A 16,333-nucleotide genomic window follows, 5' to 3' on the forward strand; every position below is an offset into this window, starting at 1 on the left:
CTGGACTCTCTCCAATTTGTCCACATCCCTTCTGCAGTGGGGGGACCAAAACTGGACGCAATACTCCAGGTGTGGCCTCACCAGTGCCAAATAGAGGGGAATAATCACTTTCCTCGATCTGCTGGCATGCTCCTACTAATGCAGCCCAATATGCCATTAGTCTTCTTGATAGCAAGGGCACACTGTTGACTCATATCCAGCTTCTCATCCACTGTAATCCCCAGGTCCTTTTCTGCCAAATGGCCGTTTAGCCAGTCAGTCCCCAGCCTGTTGCGGTGCATTGGATTCTGCACTTGTCCTTGTTGAACCTCATCAGATTTCTTTTGGCCCAATCCTCTAATTTGTCTAGGTCACTCTGGACCCTATCTCTAGCTTCCGGTGTATCCCCCCATCTTAGTGTCATCCGTGAACTTGTTGAGGGTGCAATTCATCCCATCATCCAGATCATTAATGAAGATGTTGAACAAAACCGGCCCCAGGACTGACCCTTGGGGCACTCCGCTTGATACCAGCTGCCAACTAGACATGGGGCCATTGATCACTACCCGCTGAGCCTGACGATCTAGCCAGCTTTCTATCCACCTTATCGTCCATTCATCCAGCCCATACTTCTTTAACTTGCTGGCAAGAATACTGTGGGAGACTGTATCAAAAGCTTTGCTAAAGTCAAGATATATCACATCCACCGCTTTTCCTGTATCCACAGAGCCAGTTATCTCTTTACATATATAAATATGTATAGCAGGGGCCAAGATCCTATTGTTTGCATGATTGTTGGCAACATTAACATCTCATCAGACAGCCCAGATTTTGTTTATTTACTCGTGTCATTTTTTGATCCACCTTCAGTTGCCACAAGGTGTCCAGGTGCCGCTTGGGCCCACAGCCGTCTCCGTGCGGGTATCAGGTCACTCCCATGGCTGCCTTCTTGCAGGGAGGAACTTACGACTGAGAAGGGGAGAGAGAGGAATAGCTCAGGGCAGACAGGTAGTGGGTGGTGTGTTATGATCCTGAAAAATTATAACTCAGTTAATTTCTGATCTGCAAGTAAATGAAGAAATGCATATTCATCAACTATGCAAATTAGACAGTGGCATTTGCATTAATTCTCCAGCTTTGTGGCCCTTTAGCCTTACAAGGTATGGACGTGAAGAACCACGTTTTCAAGTAGCTTCTGATTTTTGGGTGCCTGCCTTGATTTCTGGTCCCAGCTTGAGACACTTATGGCCGGACTTGCAAGTGCACTGAGCACCCACATCTTCAGATGTTGTCAATGAGAGCTGTAAGTGCCGGAAATCCGGCTCAGGGTGTCTCATGTCGGGCAATGCCGAGTCAAGGCACCTAAAAGCAGAGGTCACGTGCGAACAGAGCTGTCAGTGAGGTTTTGAGGCAGAATGTGCGAAGGTGAGCGTAGATGGCGTTTGGGGCTGGGCCTGTGAAATCCTCCCTTCCTGTATCCCCAGAGGGACTCCCTGGTAAGGAGGGAGAGCTGCTAAGAGATCTCTTGCCTGACGACTCTGCTGAGCATCGCCTGGAGAGAGATGGCCATGGTGACCCTGCACAGGTGTTTGTGGGTGTAAAACCCAAGGAAGGGAGAAGGAATGATTGTTCCGGCTGGTGGTTGTGGGTAGGATGTAGGCCCACCTGTCTGGCTCCTCATTCCCTGCCGGGGGGATCAGTGTAGTGCAGAGATGGGGTGCAGGATTAAAGAAAAACACATGCCGTGGCCACCCTTGTGCCCCCTCAGTTGCAATGACCAGAGGTGAGTTAGGGGCCCGAATGTTGCTGTTGAGGAATGGGATGAGAGGCAGCAAGGCGAGGCGTAACCTCAGGGCTACGCTAGCTGTGTTAGCCATGGGTAGACAGCGGGACAGAGAAGACATGCAGGGCCAGCCCCATGGAAATCCATCCTGCTGAGGGAGTGGGAAGAACGTTAGGGGTCTGTGCTGTGAGGAGAGGGACTGTGTTCCTCCTAAATGGGCATGTCGGAGCTATTCGGCTGCACCATCCTCTCCCTGGGGACATTCTGGGAACCTGCTCGCTGGGGGCTCTGCCATTCCATTGCGCAAAGCCCAGGGAGCCGATTGCAGGGGACTCTTCTCTCTCTCCCCCCTCCTCCCCCCCCCCCCCCCCGTGCTGGATTAGATGGGCCCTAACTAGTCTCTGCTTCTCTACTGAGAGGAGCTGGTGAGATCTGGTGGGGCACTGGGTTCCTGCTCAGCCATGAAGGGGTATGAGGTGGTGTGGGCTGTTACTGATTCATTGTCTTCCAGGTCTGTTGTGATCCTCCATCGTCCCACACTCTCTGTGCAGGGATGGTCTGGGGAAGGCACCCTCCATCTTGGTTACCCCCTGGGAGCCACAGGGCTTTCCTGCATGGGGCTTAGGGGTGCCGTCCTCATCCCACTCTGACCCCTTGGGGACTCCTCCCACCTGGCCCTGCTTTGCCTTCGACCCTCAAATGTTGTGGTGTTGCCACGATCTTTCCAGCCAAAAGGATCTTAGAGCAGCTGCTGCTTAGCACCCTCCAGCTCCATCAGGATCTGGGTTTGATTGCCAGGCCTGGGGGTGCTGCGGCTCCCCCCAGCCAGGCGCGTCCCTTGGCTCCCAGGCCCTTGAGCTGGAGGTGGATGGCTCCAGTGAAGGGACCAGAGGGTGGTCTCTAGGGAGTGAAGGGGGAATCCTTATGGCTGTGGGAGCCCTGCTGCCCGAGATGGCGACTACACTGAACCCCAGGGCCATGCTGGTGGGGGAGAGGGGCACCCTGCTGCCTCACAGGCCCATTCATAAAAGACCAACACAACCGTCGCCCTTCCTGGGGCAGGAGGGGCAGACTTCTGCTGCTGTCAGCTGGCACCTGGGGGCAGGACCCCCACATTGTCACCTGCTGCCTACAGGGGACAGAGGGGCTGCCCTGAAGCAGAGGCCCCGACACTGATTTCATGCACTGAGCCTGACGAGATGGGCCGGGGCGTGGGCCTGGTGTGCGGAGCGGGAGAGGATAAACCATGCACAGATGTGTTGAATAAACCCACCGCATGCGCCCCTGCCCCATGGAGTCGGTCCCAGGCCCGTAGCAGTGTCCGGGAGCAGGCTCTGGATAAAACTCTCATGTCATGTCAAAGTTCCAGCTCTGGCACCATCTGTCCTGCATGGGGAGGAGGCTGGGCCTGGCAGGGAGTGGGTGGGTGCGTGACCTGGCCAGGTCTTGCTGTGTGGCACCTACTGAGCTGTGGAGGGGGTAACGGAGCCCAGCAGCAAGTGCCACACTGTGACCCTCTCTCTGTTTGCCTCCTTGCAGAATGGCGGAGCCTCGCTTTAACAACCCCTACTTCTGGCCGCCCCCTCCCACCATGCCCAGCCAGGTAAGACCCCCTCCCTACCCTGCAGCAAGAGAAGCGAGGAGGGGCAGCTTTTTGCAGTCGTGGGTGAGGTCCGGCTGCAGAGCAGCACAATCCCAGGTAGTGGCTGTTGGGGGCTGTGGCAGGGCCAGCCGAGACCCCGGGAAGAGCAGTGGGCAGGGCCATGGCGGGGAGGGACTGACCCCTGGGGAAAGATTAAGGTTGCTAAAGTCCTGTGGCAAGTGGCGATGAGAGACCACGTTTCAGGACCCACGGAGCTGTTGGGCTGGGGAGCCAGGGAAGGGAGCCCCCTTGCGAGGCTCAAGGGTAGACGAGAAGGGACAATCCGGCCCCGAGCTCCGGGGGGTGGGGTGGGGGTGCGCGAGAGAGTGCATTAGATGAGCTACTGCCTCCGCTCCGTCTGCAGCGTCTATGGCAGATACCCTAGCTGTGGCTGGCTGGGCGAGGGGCAGCCTTTGGCAGGCCTCCCAGCGCAGAACAGTGTGCCAGCTAGCTTGGTGGGGGGGTGGAAGCTCAGGGCCACGTGCTGGCATAGGATCTGCCAGTGCTGGGGACCCCACTGCATGTTGGGACGCATGCAGCTCCAGCAAGAGTCTGGCCCTCTTTCCCACAAGCAGTCGCAGAGGTGGGGCCACGGGTGGGAGCACCCTTCCCCTCTCCACAGGTGGATTTGCAGAGGAGGGGCCATGCCCCAGAACAGTGGCACAGTTAGGGGGTGGGAGCTAGTGTCCCCTCGCCTGTGCTGTGCCGGGGCTGGCAGCTTCCCCGTGGGGCCAGTACCTGCCATGCTCCCGTGCCTCTGGCAGTGACGTGTGCATCTTGCTTTCCTCGTCCCAGCTGGACAACTTGGTTCTGATCAATAAAATCAAGGAGCAGCTGATGGCAGAGAAGATCCGGCCCCCTCACCTGCCCCCAACCTCGGTGTCCTCCCAGCAGCCCCTGCTGGTGCCCCCCTCGCCTGCGGAGAGCAGCCAGTCCATCATGTCCCTCCCCAAACTGCAGCAGGTCCCAGGGCTGCACCCACAGGCCGTCCCCCAGCCTGACGTGGCCCTGCATGCCCGGCCGGCCACCAGCACGGTCACAGGTAACCACAGCCCAGCAGCACCGTGGGGAGCAGCGTGGGGGGGGCGGGGGGGAAGGGAAGGAGAGGGGCTTCCGAGCAGGGTTAGAGGGGTAGAGATGTGCATCTCTGCCCAGGCAGGAAGGGACAGGACTCCAGAGAAGGGGAGCCCCCTGTGTTTGAGGGAACCCAGATTACCCGGCAGGATCCCTAGGCAGAGGCTGGCTCTGCCCCCCACTCTTAGGCCATGCTCACCCCCTTGGCAGGACGATCTGTTTCACCCGCTGCCCTTTCTGCCGACGGGGTACGGAACCTCTCAGTGCTATGTTTCTGCCACATGGAACCCCCGTGTGCTATGTTGCAGCTGCAGGGGGTCCCCTCCTGCCTCCATTATCAGGGGCTGGGAGTTTTGGGGGGGCAATGGGTCAGCCCCCCCTCCCATGGCTCGGGTCCCCTAAGTGGGATCAGCTGTATCGGGGAAGCCACGCCTGTCTGGGGAGCTTCCTGTGATGGGGGCTTAGTATCCCAAAGCTGGCTGCCCCCTGGGGGAGAAGGGCGAGCTCCATCCCTGCTGAGCTGCGTGCCAGTGACCCCCCACCCTCCCCCTTTACCTTTCAGGTCTGGGGCTGGCCTCCCGTGCCCCCGCGGTCAGCACCTCGGAATCCAGCACTGGCACCAGCACCCCCTCCACCCCAACCTCCACCAGCCAGAGCAGACTCATCGCTTCCTCGCCCACCCTCATCTCCGGGATCACCAGCCCCCCACTCCTGGACTCCATCAAGACAATCCAGGGCCACAGCCTGCTGGGGGCGCCCAAGTCAGAGCGAGGGCGGAAGAAGATCAAGGCGGAGAACCCATCGGGGCCGCCCGTCCTCGTGGTGCCCTACCCCATCCTGGCCTCGGGCGAGACCGCTAAAGAGGGCAAAACCTACAGGTTGGAACATACGCAGCAAAGTGCCACTTCTTCAGCCCCAGGAGCCCTGGGCTGGCGGGCAGCCCCACACCAGCTTGGCTCTGCTGGCTGCTCCCTTCCCTTTGCTGAAGGAGGGGCACCTGGCATGGGAACAGCCCCTTTCTGTTCGGGTGCCACCCTACGACCTTCGTTTGGCCAGGCCTCTACTGAGGTGTGGCCCCACCCTCCATGCACCACCCTCTGTGCCAGTGTGGGACATGAGCACAGGACTGGCACCCAGGACTCCTGTGTCCTAGTCCCATCCTTAGGAGGGGGGTGGGAATCAGGGTGGCTGGGTTCCTTCTGTTCCTGGTTCTGACACTGATTCCCTGGGTGACCTTGGGCAAGTCGCTTCCCTTTTCTGTGCCTCAGTTTCCCCATCGGTGGAATGTGGGGCTCACAGTTGCCTGTCTTGTGGGGGACAGTTGTGTGGACTGAAAGGTCAGATGGTCCCTTGGCTACTGACCCAGTGCTGGTGAGCGGAAGTTGTGCTCCCCCCTCCAGCTGTCCTCAGTCTCCGCATTGCTAGCTTCTGCAGCCATGACGCTGCTGTGGGACCCATCAGAGACTGGCTGCCCTGCCCCACCACACTGGCTTCCCATGGGCTTTCCCCTTGCTCCCTGCAGCCTACAGAACAGTGTGTGCCCATCACCAGGGAATGGGACAAGTCCTGGGTAGGAAACCAGGCCTGTTCGGTGGATCTGGCCCATGGCAGCCAGGCCAGAGTTACTCCCGGGGCAGGCCGGGGCTGCAATGGCCTCATGTCCCGCACTGTTCTCAGACCCCGGTCCCTGTAGCACTGCAGGGCACGCCGTCCTAGAGGTGGCAGCATGTCTCCAAGGTGCAGGGCCTGGCGGGGGGGCGTGCTGCTTGCCATTCCCTTGCCTGATGCCCCTGGGCCCCTCTCGCTGTCCCTTCCCAGGTGTAAAGTCTGCCCCCTTACCTTCTTCACCAAGTCGGAGATGCAGATCCACTCCAAGTCACACACAGAGGCCAAACCCCACAAGTGCCCGCACTGCTCCAAATCCTTCGCCAACGCCTCCTACCTGGCCCAGCACCTGCGCATCCACCTGGGCGTGAAGCCGTATCACTGCTCCTACTGTGAGAAATCCTTCCGCCAGCTCTCCCATCTCCAGCAGCACACCAGGTGAGGGGTGGGGCTGCCCAGGGAACGGGGCCCAGCTGACTGGGGAGCGTTGCAATGGCCAGTGCCTGGCTGGCTCTGAGCAGGTGCCACCTGCATGCCCCGTGGCATCCCAGAGCAAACAGGCCTCTTACAGGCTTGGTCCAGCTGTCACTCCTGTCTGGCTGGACTGCTTTGTCCCACAGCCTTTGTCCCAGAGCAGCTGGGAAGCTGTAGCCTCACCGGTTCCTCTGTCCCCCCGATGGTCCCACAGTGCAGGGCTTTGTATGGGGAGATTACCCCTAGCCACCTTCACCCATCAACAGTGCCGGGCACTATGGGTAGGGGAGGGACCAAATTCATGGTCCTTTTTGGTCAATTGCATGGTCATTGGCTTTTAAAAATCGTAAATTTCAAGATTTCAGCTATTTAAACCTGAAATTTCAGGGTGTTCTAATTGTAAGGGGCCTGACCCAAAAAGGAGTTGTGGGGGGTCACAAGGTTATTGTAGGGGGGGTTCATATGGCTACCTTTACTTCTGCACTGGTGCTGTCTTCAGAGCTGGGCACCTGGAGAGTGGTGGCTGTTGGCCGGGAGCCCAGTCTGAAGGCAGAGCCGGCAGCAGCACAGAAGAAAGGTGACACGGTATGGTATTGGCGGGGCGCTGCCTTCAGAGCTGGGCACCTGGCCGACAGCCACCCACTCTCTGGCTACCACTTCTGAAGGTAGCACAGAAGTAAGGGTGGCAATACCATGACCCCTGTAAAATAACCTTGCAACCCCCCCTGCAACTCGCTTTTGGGTAGGGTTACCAATTTGGTTGGATGAATTCCTGGAGGTTTCATCACACGATATTATCTTTAATTCTTGGAGAGTCCAGGACAATCCTGGAAGGTTGGCAACCCTGCTTTTGTGTCAGGACCTCCAATTTGAGAAACTCTGGTCTCCCCTGTGAAATCTGTAGAGTAGAGGGTGAAAGCACCCAGTAGACCAGATTTCACAGGGGGAGACCAGGTTTCACAAGCCGTGACACGTTTTTTCATGGCTGTGAATTTGGTAGGGCCCTAACTATGGGATAGCAGCCTCAGGAGTCCCAGAATGCACTGGGATAAGCACAGCCTGGGTATGCCACTGCTGTCCTGTCAGGAGCCAGCTGCTGGTAGCCCCCCGCTTCATCTGTACCATTGAGGTGTGTCCATCCTGGAGCTCCCCGAGAGCCATGTAAAAATTCACTAGAACCTATGAGACCTGGCTCAGTGGTGATAGGTCTGCACCCCTTGCACCAGTGTTTGCATGCAGAGGGTGTGTGGCACGTGCCCCTGGTGTCTCATGCCAGGTGCCAGATTTTGCCTGTGAACAGGTGCCCAGCCATCCTGTTGCATGGAGCTGTGGAATCTAGAATCATAGAAGTTTAGGGTTGGAAGAGACCTCAGGAGGTCATCTAGTCCAACCCCCTGCTCAAAGCAGGACCAACCCCAACTAAATCATCCCAGCCAGGGCTTTGTCAAGCCAGGTCTTAAAAACCTCTTAAGGATGGAGATTCCACACCTCCTTAGGTAACCCATCCCAGTGCTTCACCACCCTCCTAGTGAAATAGTTTTTCCTAATATCCAACCTAGACCTCCCCTACTGCAACTTGAGACCACTGCTTCTTGTTCTGTCATTTGCCACCACTGAGAACAGCCGAGCTTCATCCTCTTTGGAACCCCCCTTCAGGTAGCTGAAGGCTGCTATCTAGCCCAGGCCACCTCAGGACCCCTAGAATGATACAGGGTTTGACTCCTATTCCCACCCTTGGCTTCCTCTCCCTTTGCCCCTGGGTTCCTGCACTGCCCCATAGCGTCAAACATGAAGGAGCAGGCTGGCCCCTCTACTCTGGGTGCCTGCGTGGAATGAAGCCAGAGGGACAGTTGCCTCCTGTGAGCCCTTGGGACAGGCCAGCCATCCTCTGCCTGCCTCCTTGGACTGGCCCTATAAACCTCCCTCCCTCTTTCCCTTAGGGGTGCCACCTGTCCAGGTTTGCCCAGGATCGTCCCTCTTTTGAGGTAGCTGTACTGGGAGATCTGTCAGGGTGCTCAGTACATGGCCAGTCTAATGGGCCCAGGAGCATCCTGGTTGTCCTGGGTTTTTGTACCTCAGAGGTGGCAGCTCTGCCCTCCCTCCGGGCTGAAAAAGTCAGACTCCATGATCTTGCTGATCAGGAAATAACTAAACTGCCAGGTGGTGCCAATGCTTTTGCAGTGTCTGTCTTCACCACGGAGTTAGCTTGTGTGACTCCTCTTGAGAGAGCCCAGCTCCAGTGAGCACGGCCAGGCTGTGTCAGAGCTCTCCCGCTGCCAGGTCTGCCCTGGCACTGCCCGCACTTGTGTGAGGCACAAGGACTTTTGGGGGCACAGCCCAGGGCGTTCACGCTGAGGGGGCTGGGCGGCTCTGTCAGTACTTTCCCAGTGGATTGAGGAAGAACTCATCTGTCCTTCCGGGAACGGGGGAGCATGGTGGGAAGGCCGTGGCAGACCGGCAGCACTTGAGTGGCACTAGTCTGTGGCCCCACAGCAGGGGAGGTGACGAGTGGTGCACATCTCGGGCCAGCCAGCTTGAGCTAAAAGCACCACTGGACTTGAGTGAAGGAGTTTGTGCGAACGGGACATTCGGGTTCTAACTCCAGGGAAGGCAAGGGGAGGCTTGCCCCAAGCTGGCATTGGCTAGACAGCATGCTGGGGGCCCATTGCCCTGCAGATGGGGTGGTCCGGCTCCACCCCATTGCGGGAGGGGGCTGGCTCCTGCTTTTGTGTTTGTGGCTCTCGCAGGGCTGGAATCCAGCATTCTAACAGACGCAGCCCTTTTGGGGGACAGAGCCACCTTGCACCCCCTTGCTCACTGAGTGGGGCAGGAGAGAAGGGAGCTGTCCAGGTACCCTGTGTGTGCTGGGGCCTTAGAGGGCTGGTGCATCCCCACGGTAGAGTAGGGCAGGGGGGTTGATCCCATTCTAGGCAGGGCCTGGGTTGACATGCCTGTTGATGTTGCAGAATTCACACTGGCGACAGACCCTACAAGTGCCCACACCCTGGCTGTGAAAAGGCTTTCACGCAGCTCTCCAACCTCCAGGTCAGTGCCCTGGCTGGGTGCCCGGCATGTGCCCAGCCCAGTGGGGTCAGCCCACGGGGGGCCGAGCCCTTGGAGTGGGGAGACACAAGTGGTTGCAGGATGGGGATGGAGTGGGGCAGAGAGCTCTTGATGGGGGTGGGGAGCAGAAACTAAGAGGCTGATGGGGGAAGGGGAAGAGGAGTAAACCCCTGGCCTAGGTCATGGAGCTGGGCAGTTGGAGGGAAGGGGGAGACATCTCTTCCAACCCAATGGATGTGATTCCAGGGAGCAGCGTCAGTGTCTGGGGACCTAGGACTGGGGGAGGTGGCGCCGATGCCCTGAGCCCTACAGGGGGCTGTGGGGATCAATAGTCGTTGGCCCCTGTCCCACAGGGGTGTCTGGTCTGCCATTGGTGTGGATCCTGGGAGCAGAGCAGGCAGCTCTACATGGTCCCCCAGCCGCTGGGCATGGAGGGGCACGGCCCAAGAGCTGCCATGGATTGTGCCATGTAACGCTGCCCGTGCCTCCTCCCCGCCCTCACAGTCACACCAGCGACAGCACAACAAGGATAAGCCCTACAAGTGTCCGAACTGCTACCGGGCGTACTCGGACTCGGCATCGCTGCAGATCCACCTCTCCGCCCACGCTATCAAACACGCCAAGGCCTACTGCTGCAGCATGTGTGGGAGGGCCTACACCTCGGTGAGTGTGGCAGGAGGTGTGGGGAGCCGAGCACCAGCCAAGGCAGGGATGGGGCCAGAGGTGCCACTGGCAGGGTTTGTTCCAGAGACGGCTCATGCCCCCAGCCTGCACCAATTCAGCCACGCGGGATGAGAAAGGGAGGGTGTCTCTGCCCACAGCCAGGTGCTCAATGGCTGAGGAGCTCCTTAGCGCAGCAGTCGTCTCAGCACTGGGAGGGAGGCTCTTACGGTGCTGCAGGGATCAGGCTTCAGCCACTCGCAAACCAGCTGGTAAGAGAAAATTGTTTTCTATTGGCTAGAGCCTGAAGCCTGGGCTTCTTCCCGCCAGATCCCTTGGGAGAGCCAATCAGCTTGTCACCTCTGAGTTGTCCTGTAGCTCTCCCAGGCAGGTGAATGAGGATGGATTCCGGGTGGGGGCATGGGGTGGGGGCTCCCTTCTGGGCACAGAGGGTGCCGGGGATGGGTCAGTTCCATCCCCACTGGAGGCAGGCAGTGGGCCCAACCCTCCTAGCTGCAGCGCTTACCCTGCTCCCGGCTCTCTTTCCCCGCAGGAGACGTATTTGATGAAGCACATGTCCAAACACACCGTGGTGGAACACCTAGTGAGCCAGCACTCGCCTCAAAGGACGGAGTCACCCAGCATCCCAGTGCGGATCTCACTCATCTAATCTGGGGCTTCCTTGCCCACCCCTACCCTGCGCAGCTCTCCTCCCCCCAATTCCGGATCGCCAGGGGGCAGCTTGGAGACGATCCCACGGACCACCACCCCCCAGCACCGCCACCGAGTGCCCGCGCCTGCCGAGTCACGGGGAGCGACTGTGAAGACACTCATCTTTTGGGAGAAATTAATGAATGAATTAATGTTTGGAAAACACCCCTCAGCCCTGGCCCCACCCCCAGCACCCTGCCGGGAGAGCCAGGGACTCGTCCACAGTTTTGGTGACATCCAAAGACTATTTCAGAGCACTTTGAATCTCTGTTTGGTTCCTTCATTTTCTTTCTTTTTTTCCCTTCTTTCTGCCCCATCCTCCGTACTCCTTTCTGCTCTCTTTTGGATACAAGTAGAGAGAGAGAGAGAGATAGAGAGAGAGAGAGAGAGAGATATATATATATATATATATATTGGCCAAGAAGTTGGTGCTGCTAAAACCGAAAACCCAAACTGGACAGAGAAGCGCTGGATGGCGTGGCAGGCAGGATCCAGGGCCTGGCGCTCGGGCCCCTTCAGCCTCAGGATGAGACTCTGGGACGTACCCAGCCTGGCGCTTGGTATCTGCTGCCCCTCCTGGACTCTCCGTTGGGAGCCAGCGTGAGGCCAGTTGAGGAGGGAATGGGTTAACCTGTTGGCTGGAGAGGTGGGATCTGCTGGCGCGGGGACAGGCGCTGGAGCAGCAGCCGCAAGAGGGAGACCTTTGTTCCACAGACGTCGCTGTTCCCCACTGGGGCTCGTCCCTCTGCCACTTGGTCTAACCTCGTTGGGATGTTTTGGTTGTTTCCTTTTGTTTGTTTCATTTGTCCCGGTTGGAGCTGCACAGGACTGGCTGTCCCTGCGGCCCCGCCATGGTCCGTGCACATTTCCCCGGCGGCGCGAGGAATCGCTGCTGGGGCTGCGCCCAGCTGGGGGTAAGTGTGGTGGCTGCCGGAGGAGGTGCTCAGCCTACGACAGGGACACAGCTGGGGCTGGCCAAGTTCATGGAGAGCAGGGCTGGTCATGCCTGTGTGGAATCCAGAGATGCAGCCCATGAAGACCACAGGTCCCAGCATGCCGTGCTCTAGTGTGAGCTAAGCAGTATCCCGCCAGATCGGGAAAGCACATTGCCTGCTGGGAGCTGTAGTCTGTAGGATTGGGGCAGGAATCGGGCAGACTGTGGCCAGTTCTGGTATAGGCCCAGCTGTGGGGCTTCCCTTTCCAGACTCCAGCTCTGCTAGGCCAGCCCTGGTGTATGGGAGTGGAGGAGCACTTTGGTCATGGTGCTGAGGATCTGGGTGGGGGGGTTGGGAGCCTCAGCTGCCCACGATCTGCTACCTCCCCCCGACTCCACCTGGTGCTAACTAGGGATTGTCCTGAGCTATGAAGGGGTGTTCGCTACAGAAGAGCGAGTGTGAGAGGTGGGTGCAGGGGGCTCACTGCAGGTTATGCTCTTTGACGTGGATTACTTTTCAATCTCTCTTCCCCACTATGGGCATCTAGGGCTGCTGCTCCGGAAGCCCGGGCACTACAGCAGCCTACCAGGGTTTCCAGAGTAGTGGCAGCCTGGGGTCTCCTCTCTCACCATTACCTCCTGGATCCTGTGTTTGCTTATCAAGGGGCTGGGCCCCAGGCAGAGTGTTGCATGTGGGAGAGGGGAGTTCACCCCATGGGAAAGCTCCCTCCAGACCCCCAGCTACCACCCCCTGCGCAGTGCAGTACAGCGGGCTCCTACATGCCAGCTCTGGCCCTCCCAGCTAAGGGTTCCCTTAACTCTGCTCCTCCCTCCAGGTTCCCAGCAGGGCACTGGCAAGCGCTTTCTGCACCTTCACAGGATTCACATAGAAACCTCGTCTGGTGCCGGTCCCTGCCTCTCGCTGGGTCCCTGAACCCTGCGGCGAGGCTAGCGCCGACTCCGTGCCCTGGGTCTCTGGGGCTTTGGAGCAGTCAGTTGCTGTGGCGCCTGCCGTGTCTGTGCAGGATGGTAGTGAGCCCCCCTGCAGAGCACCTGTTGGCGGGCACAGTAACAGCTGGGAGACAGCTGCCTGGGGCAGGGACTCCCACGCCAGCCTGCAGATGCGCCTGGGGGCTGGCCTGGTGCTCATTGGAACAGCTGCCAGCGGGGCACAGCTCCCATTCGCCCTGTGCACACGAGGGCCTGTGACTGGCTCCATTTCTGACCCAGCTGCACCTGTCAGCACAAGTCACTTGTTCTGAACTTGGCTGACCCCACCTGGGCTCCGCCGGCACCGTGGTTTGGGCTTTAGCTTGTGCTGTGTGAAACAGGGCCGGTTAGAATTAGATTTGAGGGTCACTTGCAAATGGCTGTATTGAGCACAGTAGGGCTCTGCAGGACGTGGGGAGATGAGCAGGAGAGTGCAGGGGACAGCCTGTGTTGCCCCTGCTCCCTGTTGCTGGCATCGGAGGTGAGCTGTGACATTAGCACCGCTTGGATCTGAAATTCTGATCTGTTGGGGTCTGATTCTGCTGCCATGACAAAGCTCTTCCAGAGGTTAGTGGGGCAGGATCAGACCGTGAGCCCTCCTGGGATGCAGGTAACAAACCAGCTCCCTCCCGAGCAAACTAAAGCACTAAAGGGGAAGAGGAAAGCCTGTGTGCCCTGGGGGCTATGCCCAGTAGCAGGGACTGGCAGTGCCTGAGGGGGTTGGCTCGCTCTGTCCTGGGACCGTGTGCCTGGTCAGACGAGCGATGGGAGAAACGCAGAGAGGTCTGTATTCCCAGAGCGGCGTTCCTTCCCCACCTCCCTGGCACCTCCTGGAAATCAGCCCCCCAGCAGTGCAGTCCCATGGCAGGGACCTTGGAGCAAGCTTAGGAGGGAGAAATCCAGCAACGTGAGACACGAGGCCCTTCTCTTCCCTGGGGTCACCCCACTGGGTACAGTAGAGGTACCCGAGGCATGGATCCCACTGCCCTCCATGTGATTCCCTCAGGACAGGTGGGGCACCAGCTTGATCTCTGGCCTTTGGGGGCACTGATCTGTTTTGGGAGCTGCAGAGCCTGCTCTCAGGCCAGATGGACCGGAGGGGGATTCCCCTAGCCGAGGGTGCTGTGGATCTGCCTCTCTGCCCTGCAGAACCCCACATACCTGTCACCGAGAAGCAAATGCAGCAGGAAGAATGATTCGCCATGTGTAAATACCTCCAATGCAGCAGCTTTGGAGGGGCCTGGCCCAGCCAGAGTCAATGACGGCAGCGTTTCTTGGGCGGGAGCTCAGAGCTAGCTCAGCTCAGCGGGGCCACGGTAGGGTCTAGGTAGGAGCTGGGACTGATGGAGCGCTCACCACTGCTCCAGCTGGAAGCACTGGCTGGCTGGTCACACGCTAACCCAGCTTCTCCCAGCAGGAGGCGCTGTGCATTGCCAGAGAGAACATCCTCCCAAGCAGGAGGTGATACAGCTGCCTGTGGCCACTGAAGCCTTTCACTGCCAGAACAGAAACCCTCCCAACCATGAGAGATTTATAAAAGCAGAGTGGATCTATCCTATCCCTCTCCCCTCCCAGCAGCAAACCATAGATCCCTTCCTGCTGAGTGAAACCAATTCAATATAGTATTAAAGCAGCAAGCAGATGGGCTTGCCCAGCTCCTTGCCAGCCTCCCTGTTTGGAAAGCCATGCCCATGCCTGTGTGTGGATGGATGGATACATGGAGTTATATGTGTGTGTGTGTGCGTGTGTGTGTGTATACACACACAACACCTATGTATAGAGATGGAAGAATGCCCCACCTCCCTCAGCCCTCCAAAAAAGACTAGACAAAAACTCATATATATTATGTACTCTTTGGTTCCGTTTTGGATATTAACTGTGTTATTTTTATACACTTTTTAAGCCTTAACTATATCATTGTTTTACCAGGTTGTTTGTTTGTTGCCTACTCTGTTTATTAATTTGATTCTCTTTTTACCCTGCCCTCTGCCCTGACCTTTGTTTCTGAATTGATGTTGTACGATATTCAATATTGTAACCTTTTTGTCAGCATGTTAATACTGTGTAAATATGCCTCTTATACATACTGTTAACACATCTTTTTTTTTCTTTTTTTTTCTATATGAAAATCCAGGCCACGTGTCTCTAGATCTAGTTATTACCTTATTAAAAAAGAAAAAGGAAAAAAAAAAAGGATTCTCCCTCCCCCTTCTCTCTGTCTCGCATTGTGGTTAACGGAAAGACATGAGGAGGCTGCGGCTTCCATATCGAAAGTTTGCATTATGTTTAAAAGAAAAAAAGTTTAAAAAAATTCAAAACAATTTTTCTCTTTGTATTTCTGTTGTGAAACAAAATAAACTGTACATGCAAACTTCTGAAGGCCTGGCAGCTGTGAGGCTGGTTTGTTCTGAGATAGCCAGGGTGGTAACTGGGTGGAGACCCAGTTGGGGCCATAGTACAGCAGTGAAATCAGAGCTCCTGGGTTCTCTCCTCTGTGCTGTATGACCCTGGCTGAGTCATTTTGCCTCCAAATCAATTTCCCCGTGTGTAAAATGGAGATGATGAAACTGGACCACTGCTGAACGGTGCTTTGAGATGCATGGATGAGACTGGAAGGGGAAGTGTGATTTGACCGTCTTGGGCACTGTGTGCAGGGTGCTGTACAGGGTTGAGAGTGTAAATTACACAAGGCACAAGAGGCTCCCATTGGGAGTCCTATTCTTTACCCCCTTGCATGGATGTGAATAATGACACAGGGTGTGAAGCAGAGGGAATCAGCCCACAGCCATCCATCATCCCTGCTCCCCTCCTGTCCTGGCTTGCAGTACTAGAAGTTGCTGTCTCTCAGCAGCTCACCTGGCAGAGAGAACCCACTGAGCAGGCTCAGGGGAAGGTGTGCACTCTTCAGATGCACCTGTAGGGCTTTGTTACTTCGAGGGGGCTCTCAGACAGTGAGTGCGTAGAATCGCAGAACTGTCAGGCTGGAAGAGACCTTGAGAAGTCACCTAGTCGAGCCCCCTGCACTGAGGCAGGCCCAAGTAAACCTAGACTATCCCTGACAGGTGTTTGGCCAACCTGTTCTGATAAGCCTCCAATGATGGGGATTCCACAATCTCTCTGGGAAGCCTGTTCCAGAGCTTAACTACAGTTAGAGCTGGCAAGTTTTTCCTAATATCTAACCTAAATCTCCCATGCTACAGCTTAAACCCATTATTTACCCCTTCCCATAACACAAGAAACAGGGGTCACCCAATGAAATGAACAGGCAGCAGGTTTAAAACAAGCAAAAGGAAGTATTTCATCACCCAACGCACAGTCAACCTGTGGAACTCCTTGCCAGGGGATGTTGTTGTGAAGGCCAAAAGCATAACTGGGTTCAAACAAGAATTAGATAAATTCATGGAGGATAGGACCATCA

At 57.1% G+C, this 16,333-nt stretch overlaps 1 protein-coding gene across 5 annotated transcripts in view; it reads left to right on the plus strand.

Annotated features, from left to right (window-relative positions):
* Nucleotides 1-15,290, plus strand: part of ZNF362 (zinc finger protein 362) — a 51,021-nt gene extending 35,731 nt beyond the window's left edge. For all 5 annotated transcript variants that reach the window (XM_074934083.1, XM_074934079.1, XM_074934081.1 and 2 more), the window contains 7 exons: nt 3,302-3,365; nt 4,200-4,446; nt 5,041-5,356; nt 6,297-6,521; nt 9,524-9,602; nt 10,125-10,283; nt 10,834-15,290. In XM_074934083.1, coding sequence (XP_074790184.1) covers nt 3,303-3,365; nt 4,200-4,446; nt 5,041-5,356; nt 6,297-6,521; nt 9,524-9,602; nt 10,125-10,283; nt 10,834-10,950 — 1,206 coding nt within the window. In that variant the 5' untranslated portion in view covers nt 3,302 and the 3' untranslated portion in view covers nt 10,951-15,290. The remainder of the gene's footprint in view (nt 1-3,301; nt 3,366-4,199; nt 4,447-5,040; nt 5,357-6,296; nt 6,522-9,523; nt 9,603-10,124; nt 10,284-10,833) is intronic.
* The last annotated feature ends 1,043 nt before the right edge of the window (nt 15,291-16,333 follow it).

This window comes from Natator depressus, chromosome 18 (assembly GCF_965152275.1).
Source record: "Natator depressus isolate rNatDep1 chromosome 18, rNatDep2.hap1, whole genome shotgun sequence".
Classification (NCBI taxonomy): domain Eukaryota; kingdom Metazoa; phylum Chordata; order Testudines; family Cheloniidae; genus Natator; species Natator depressus.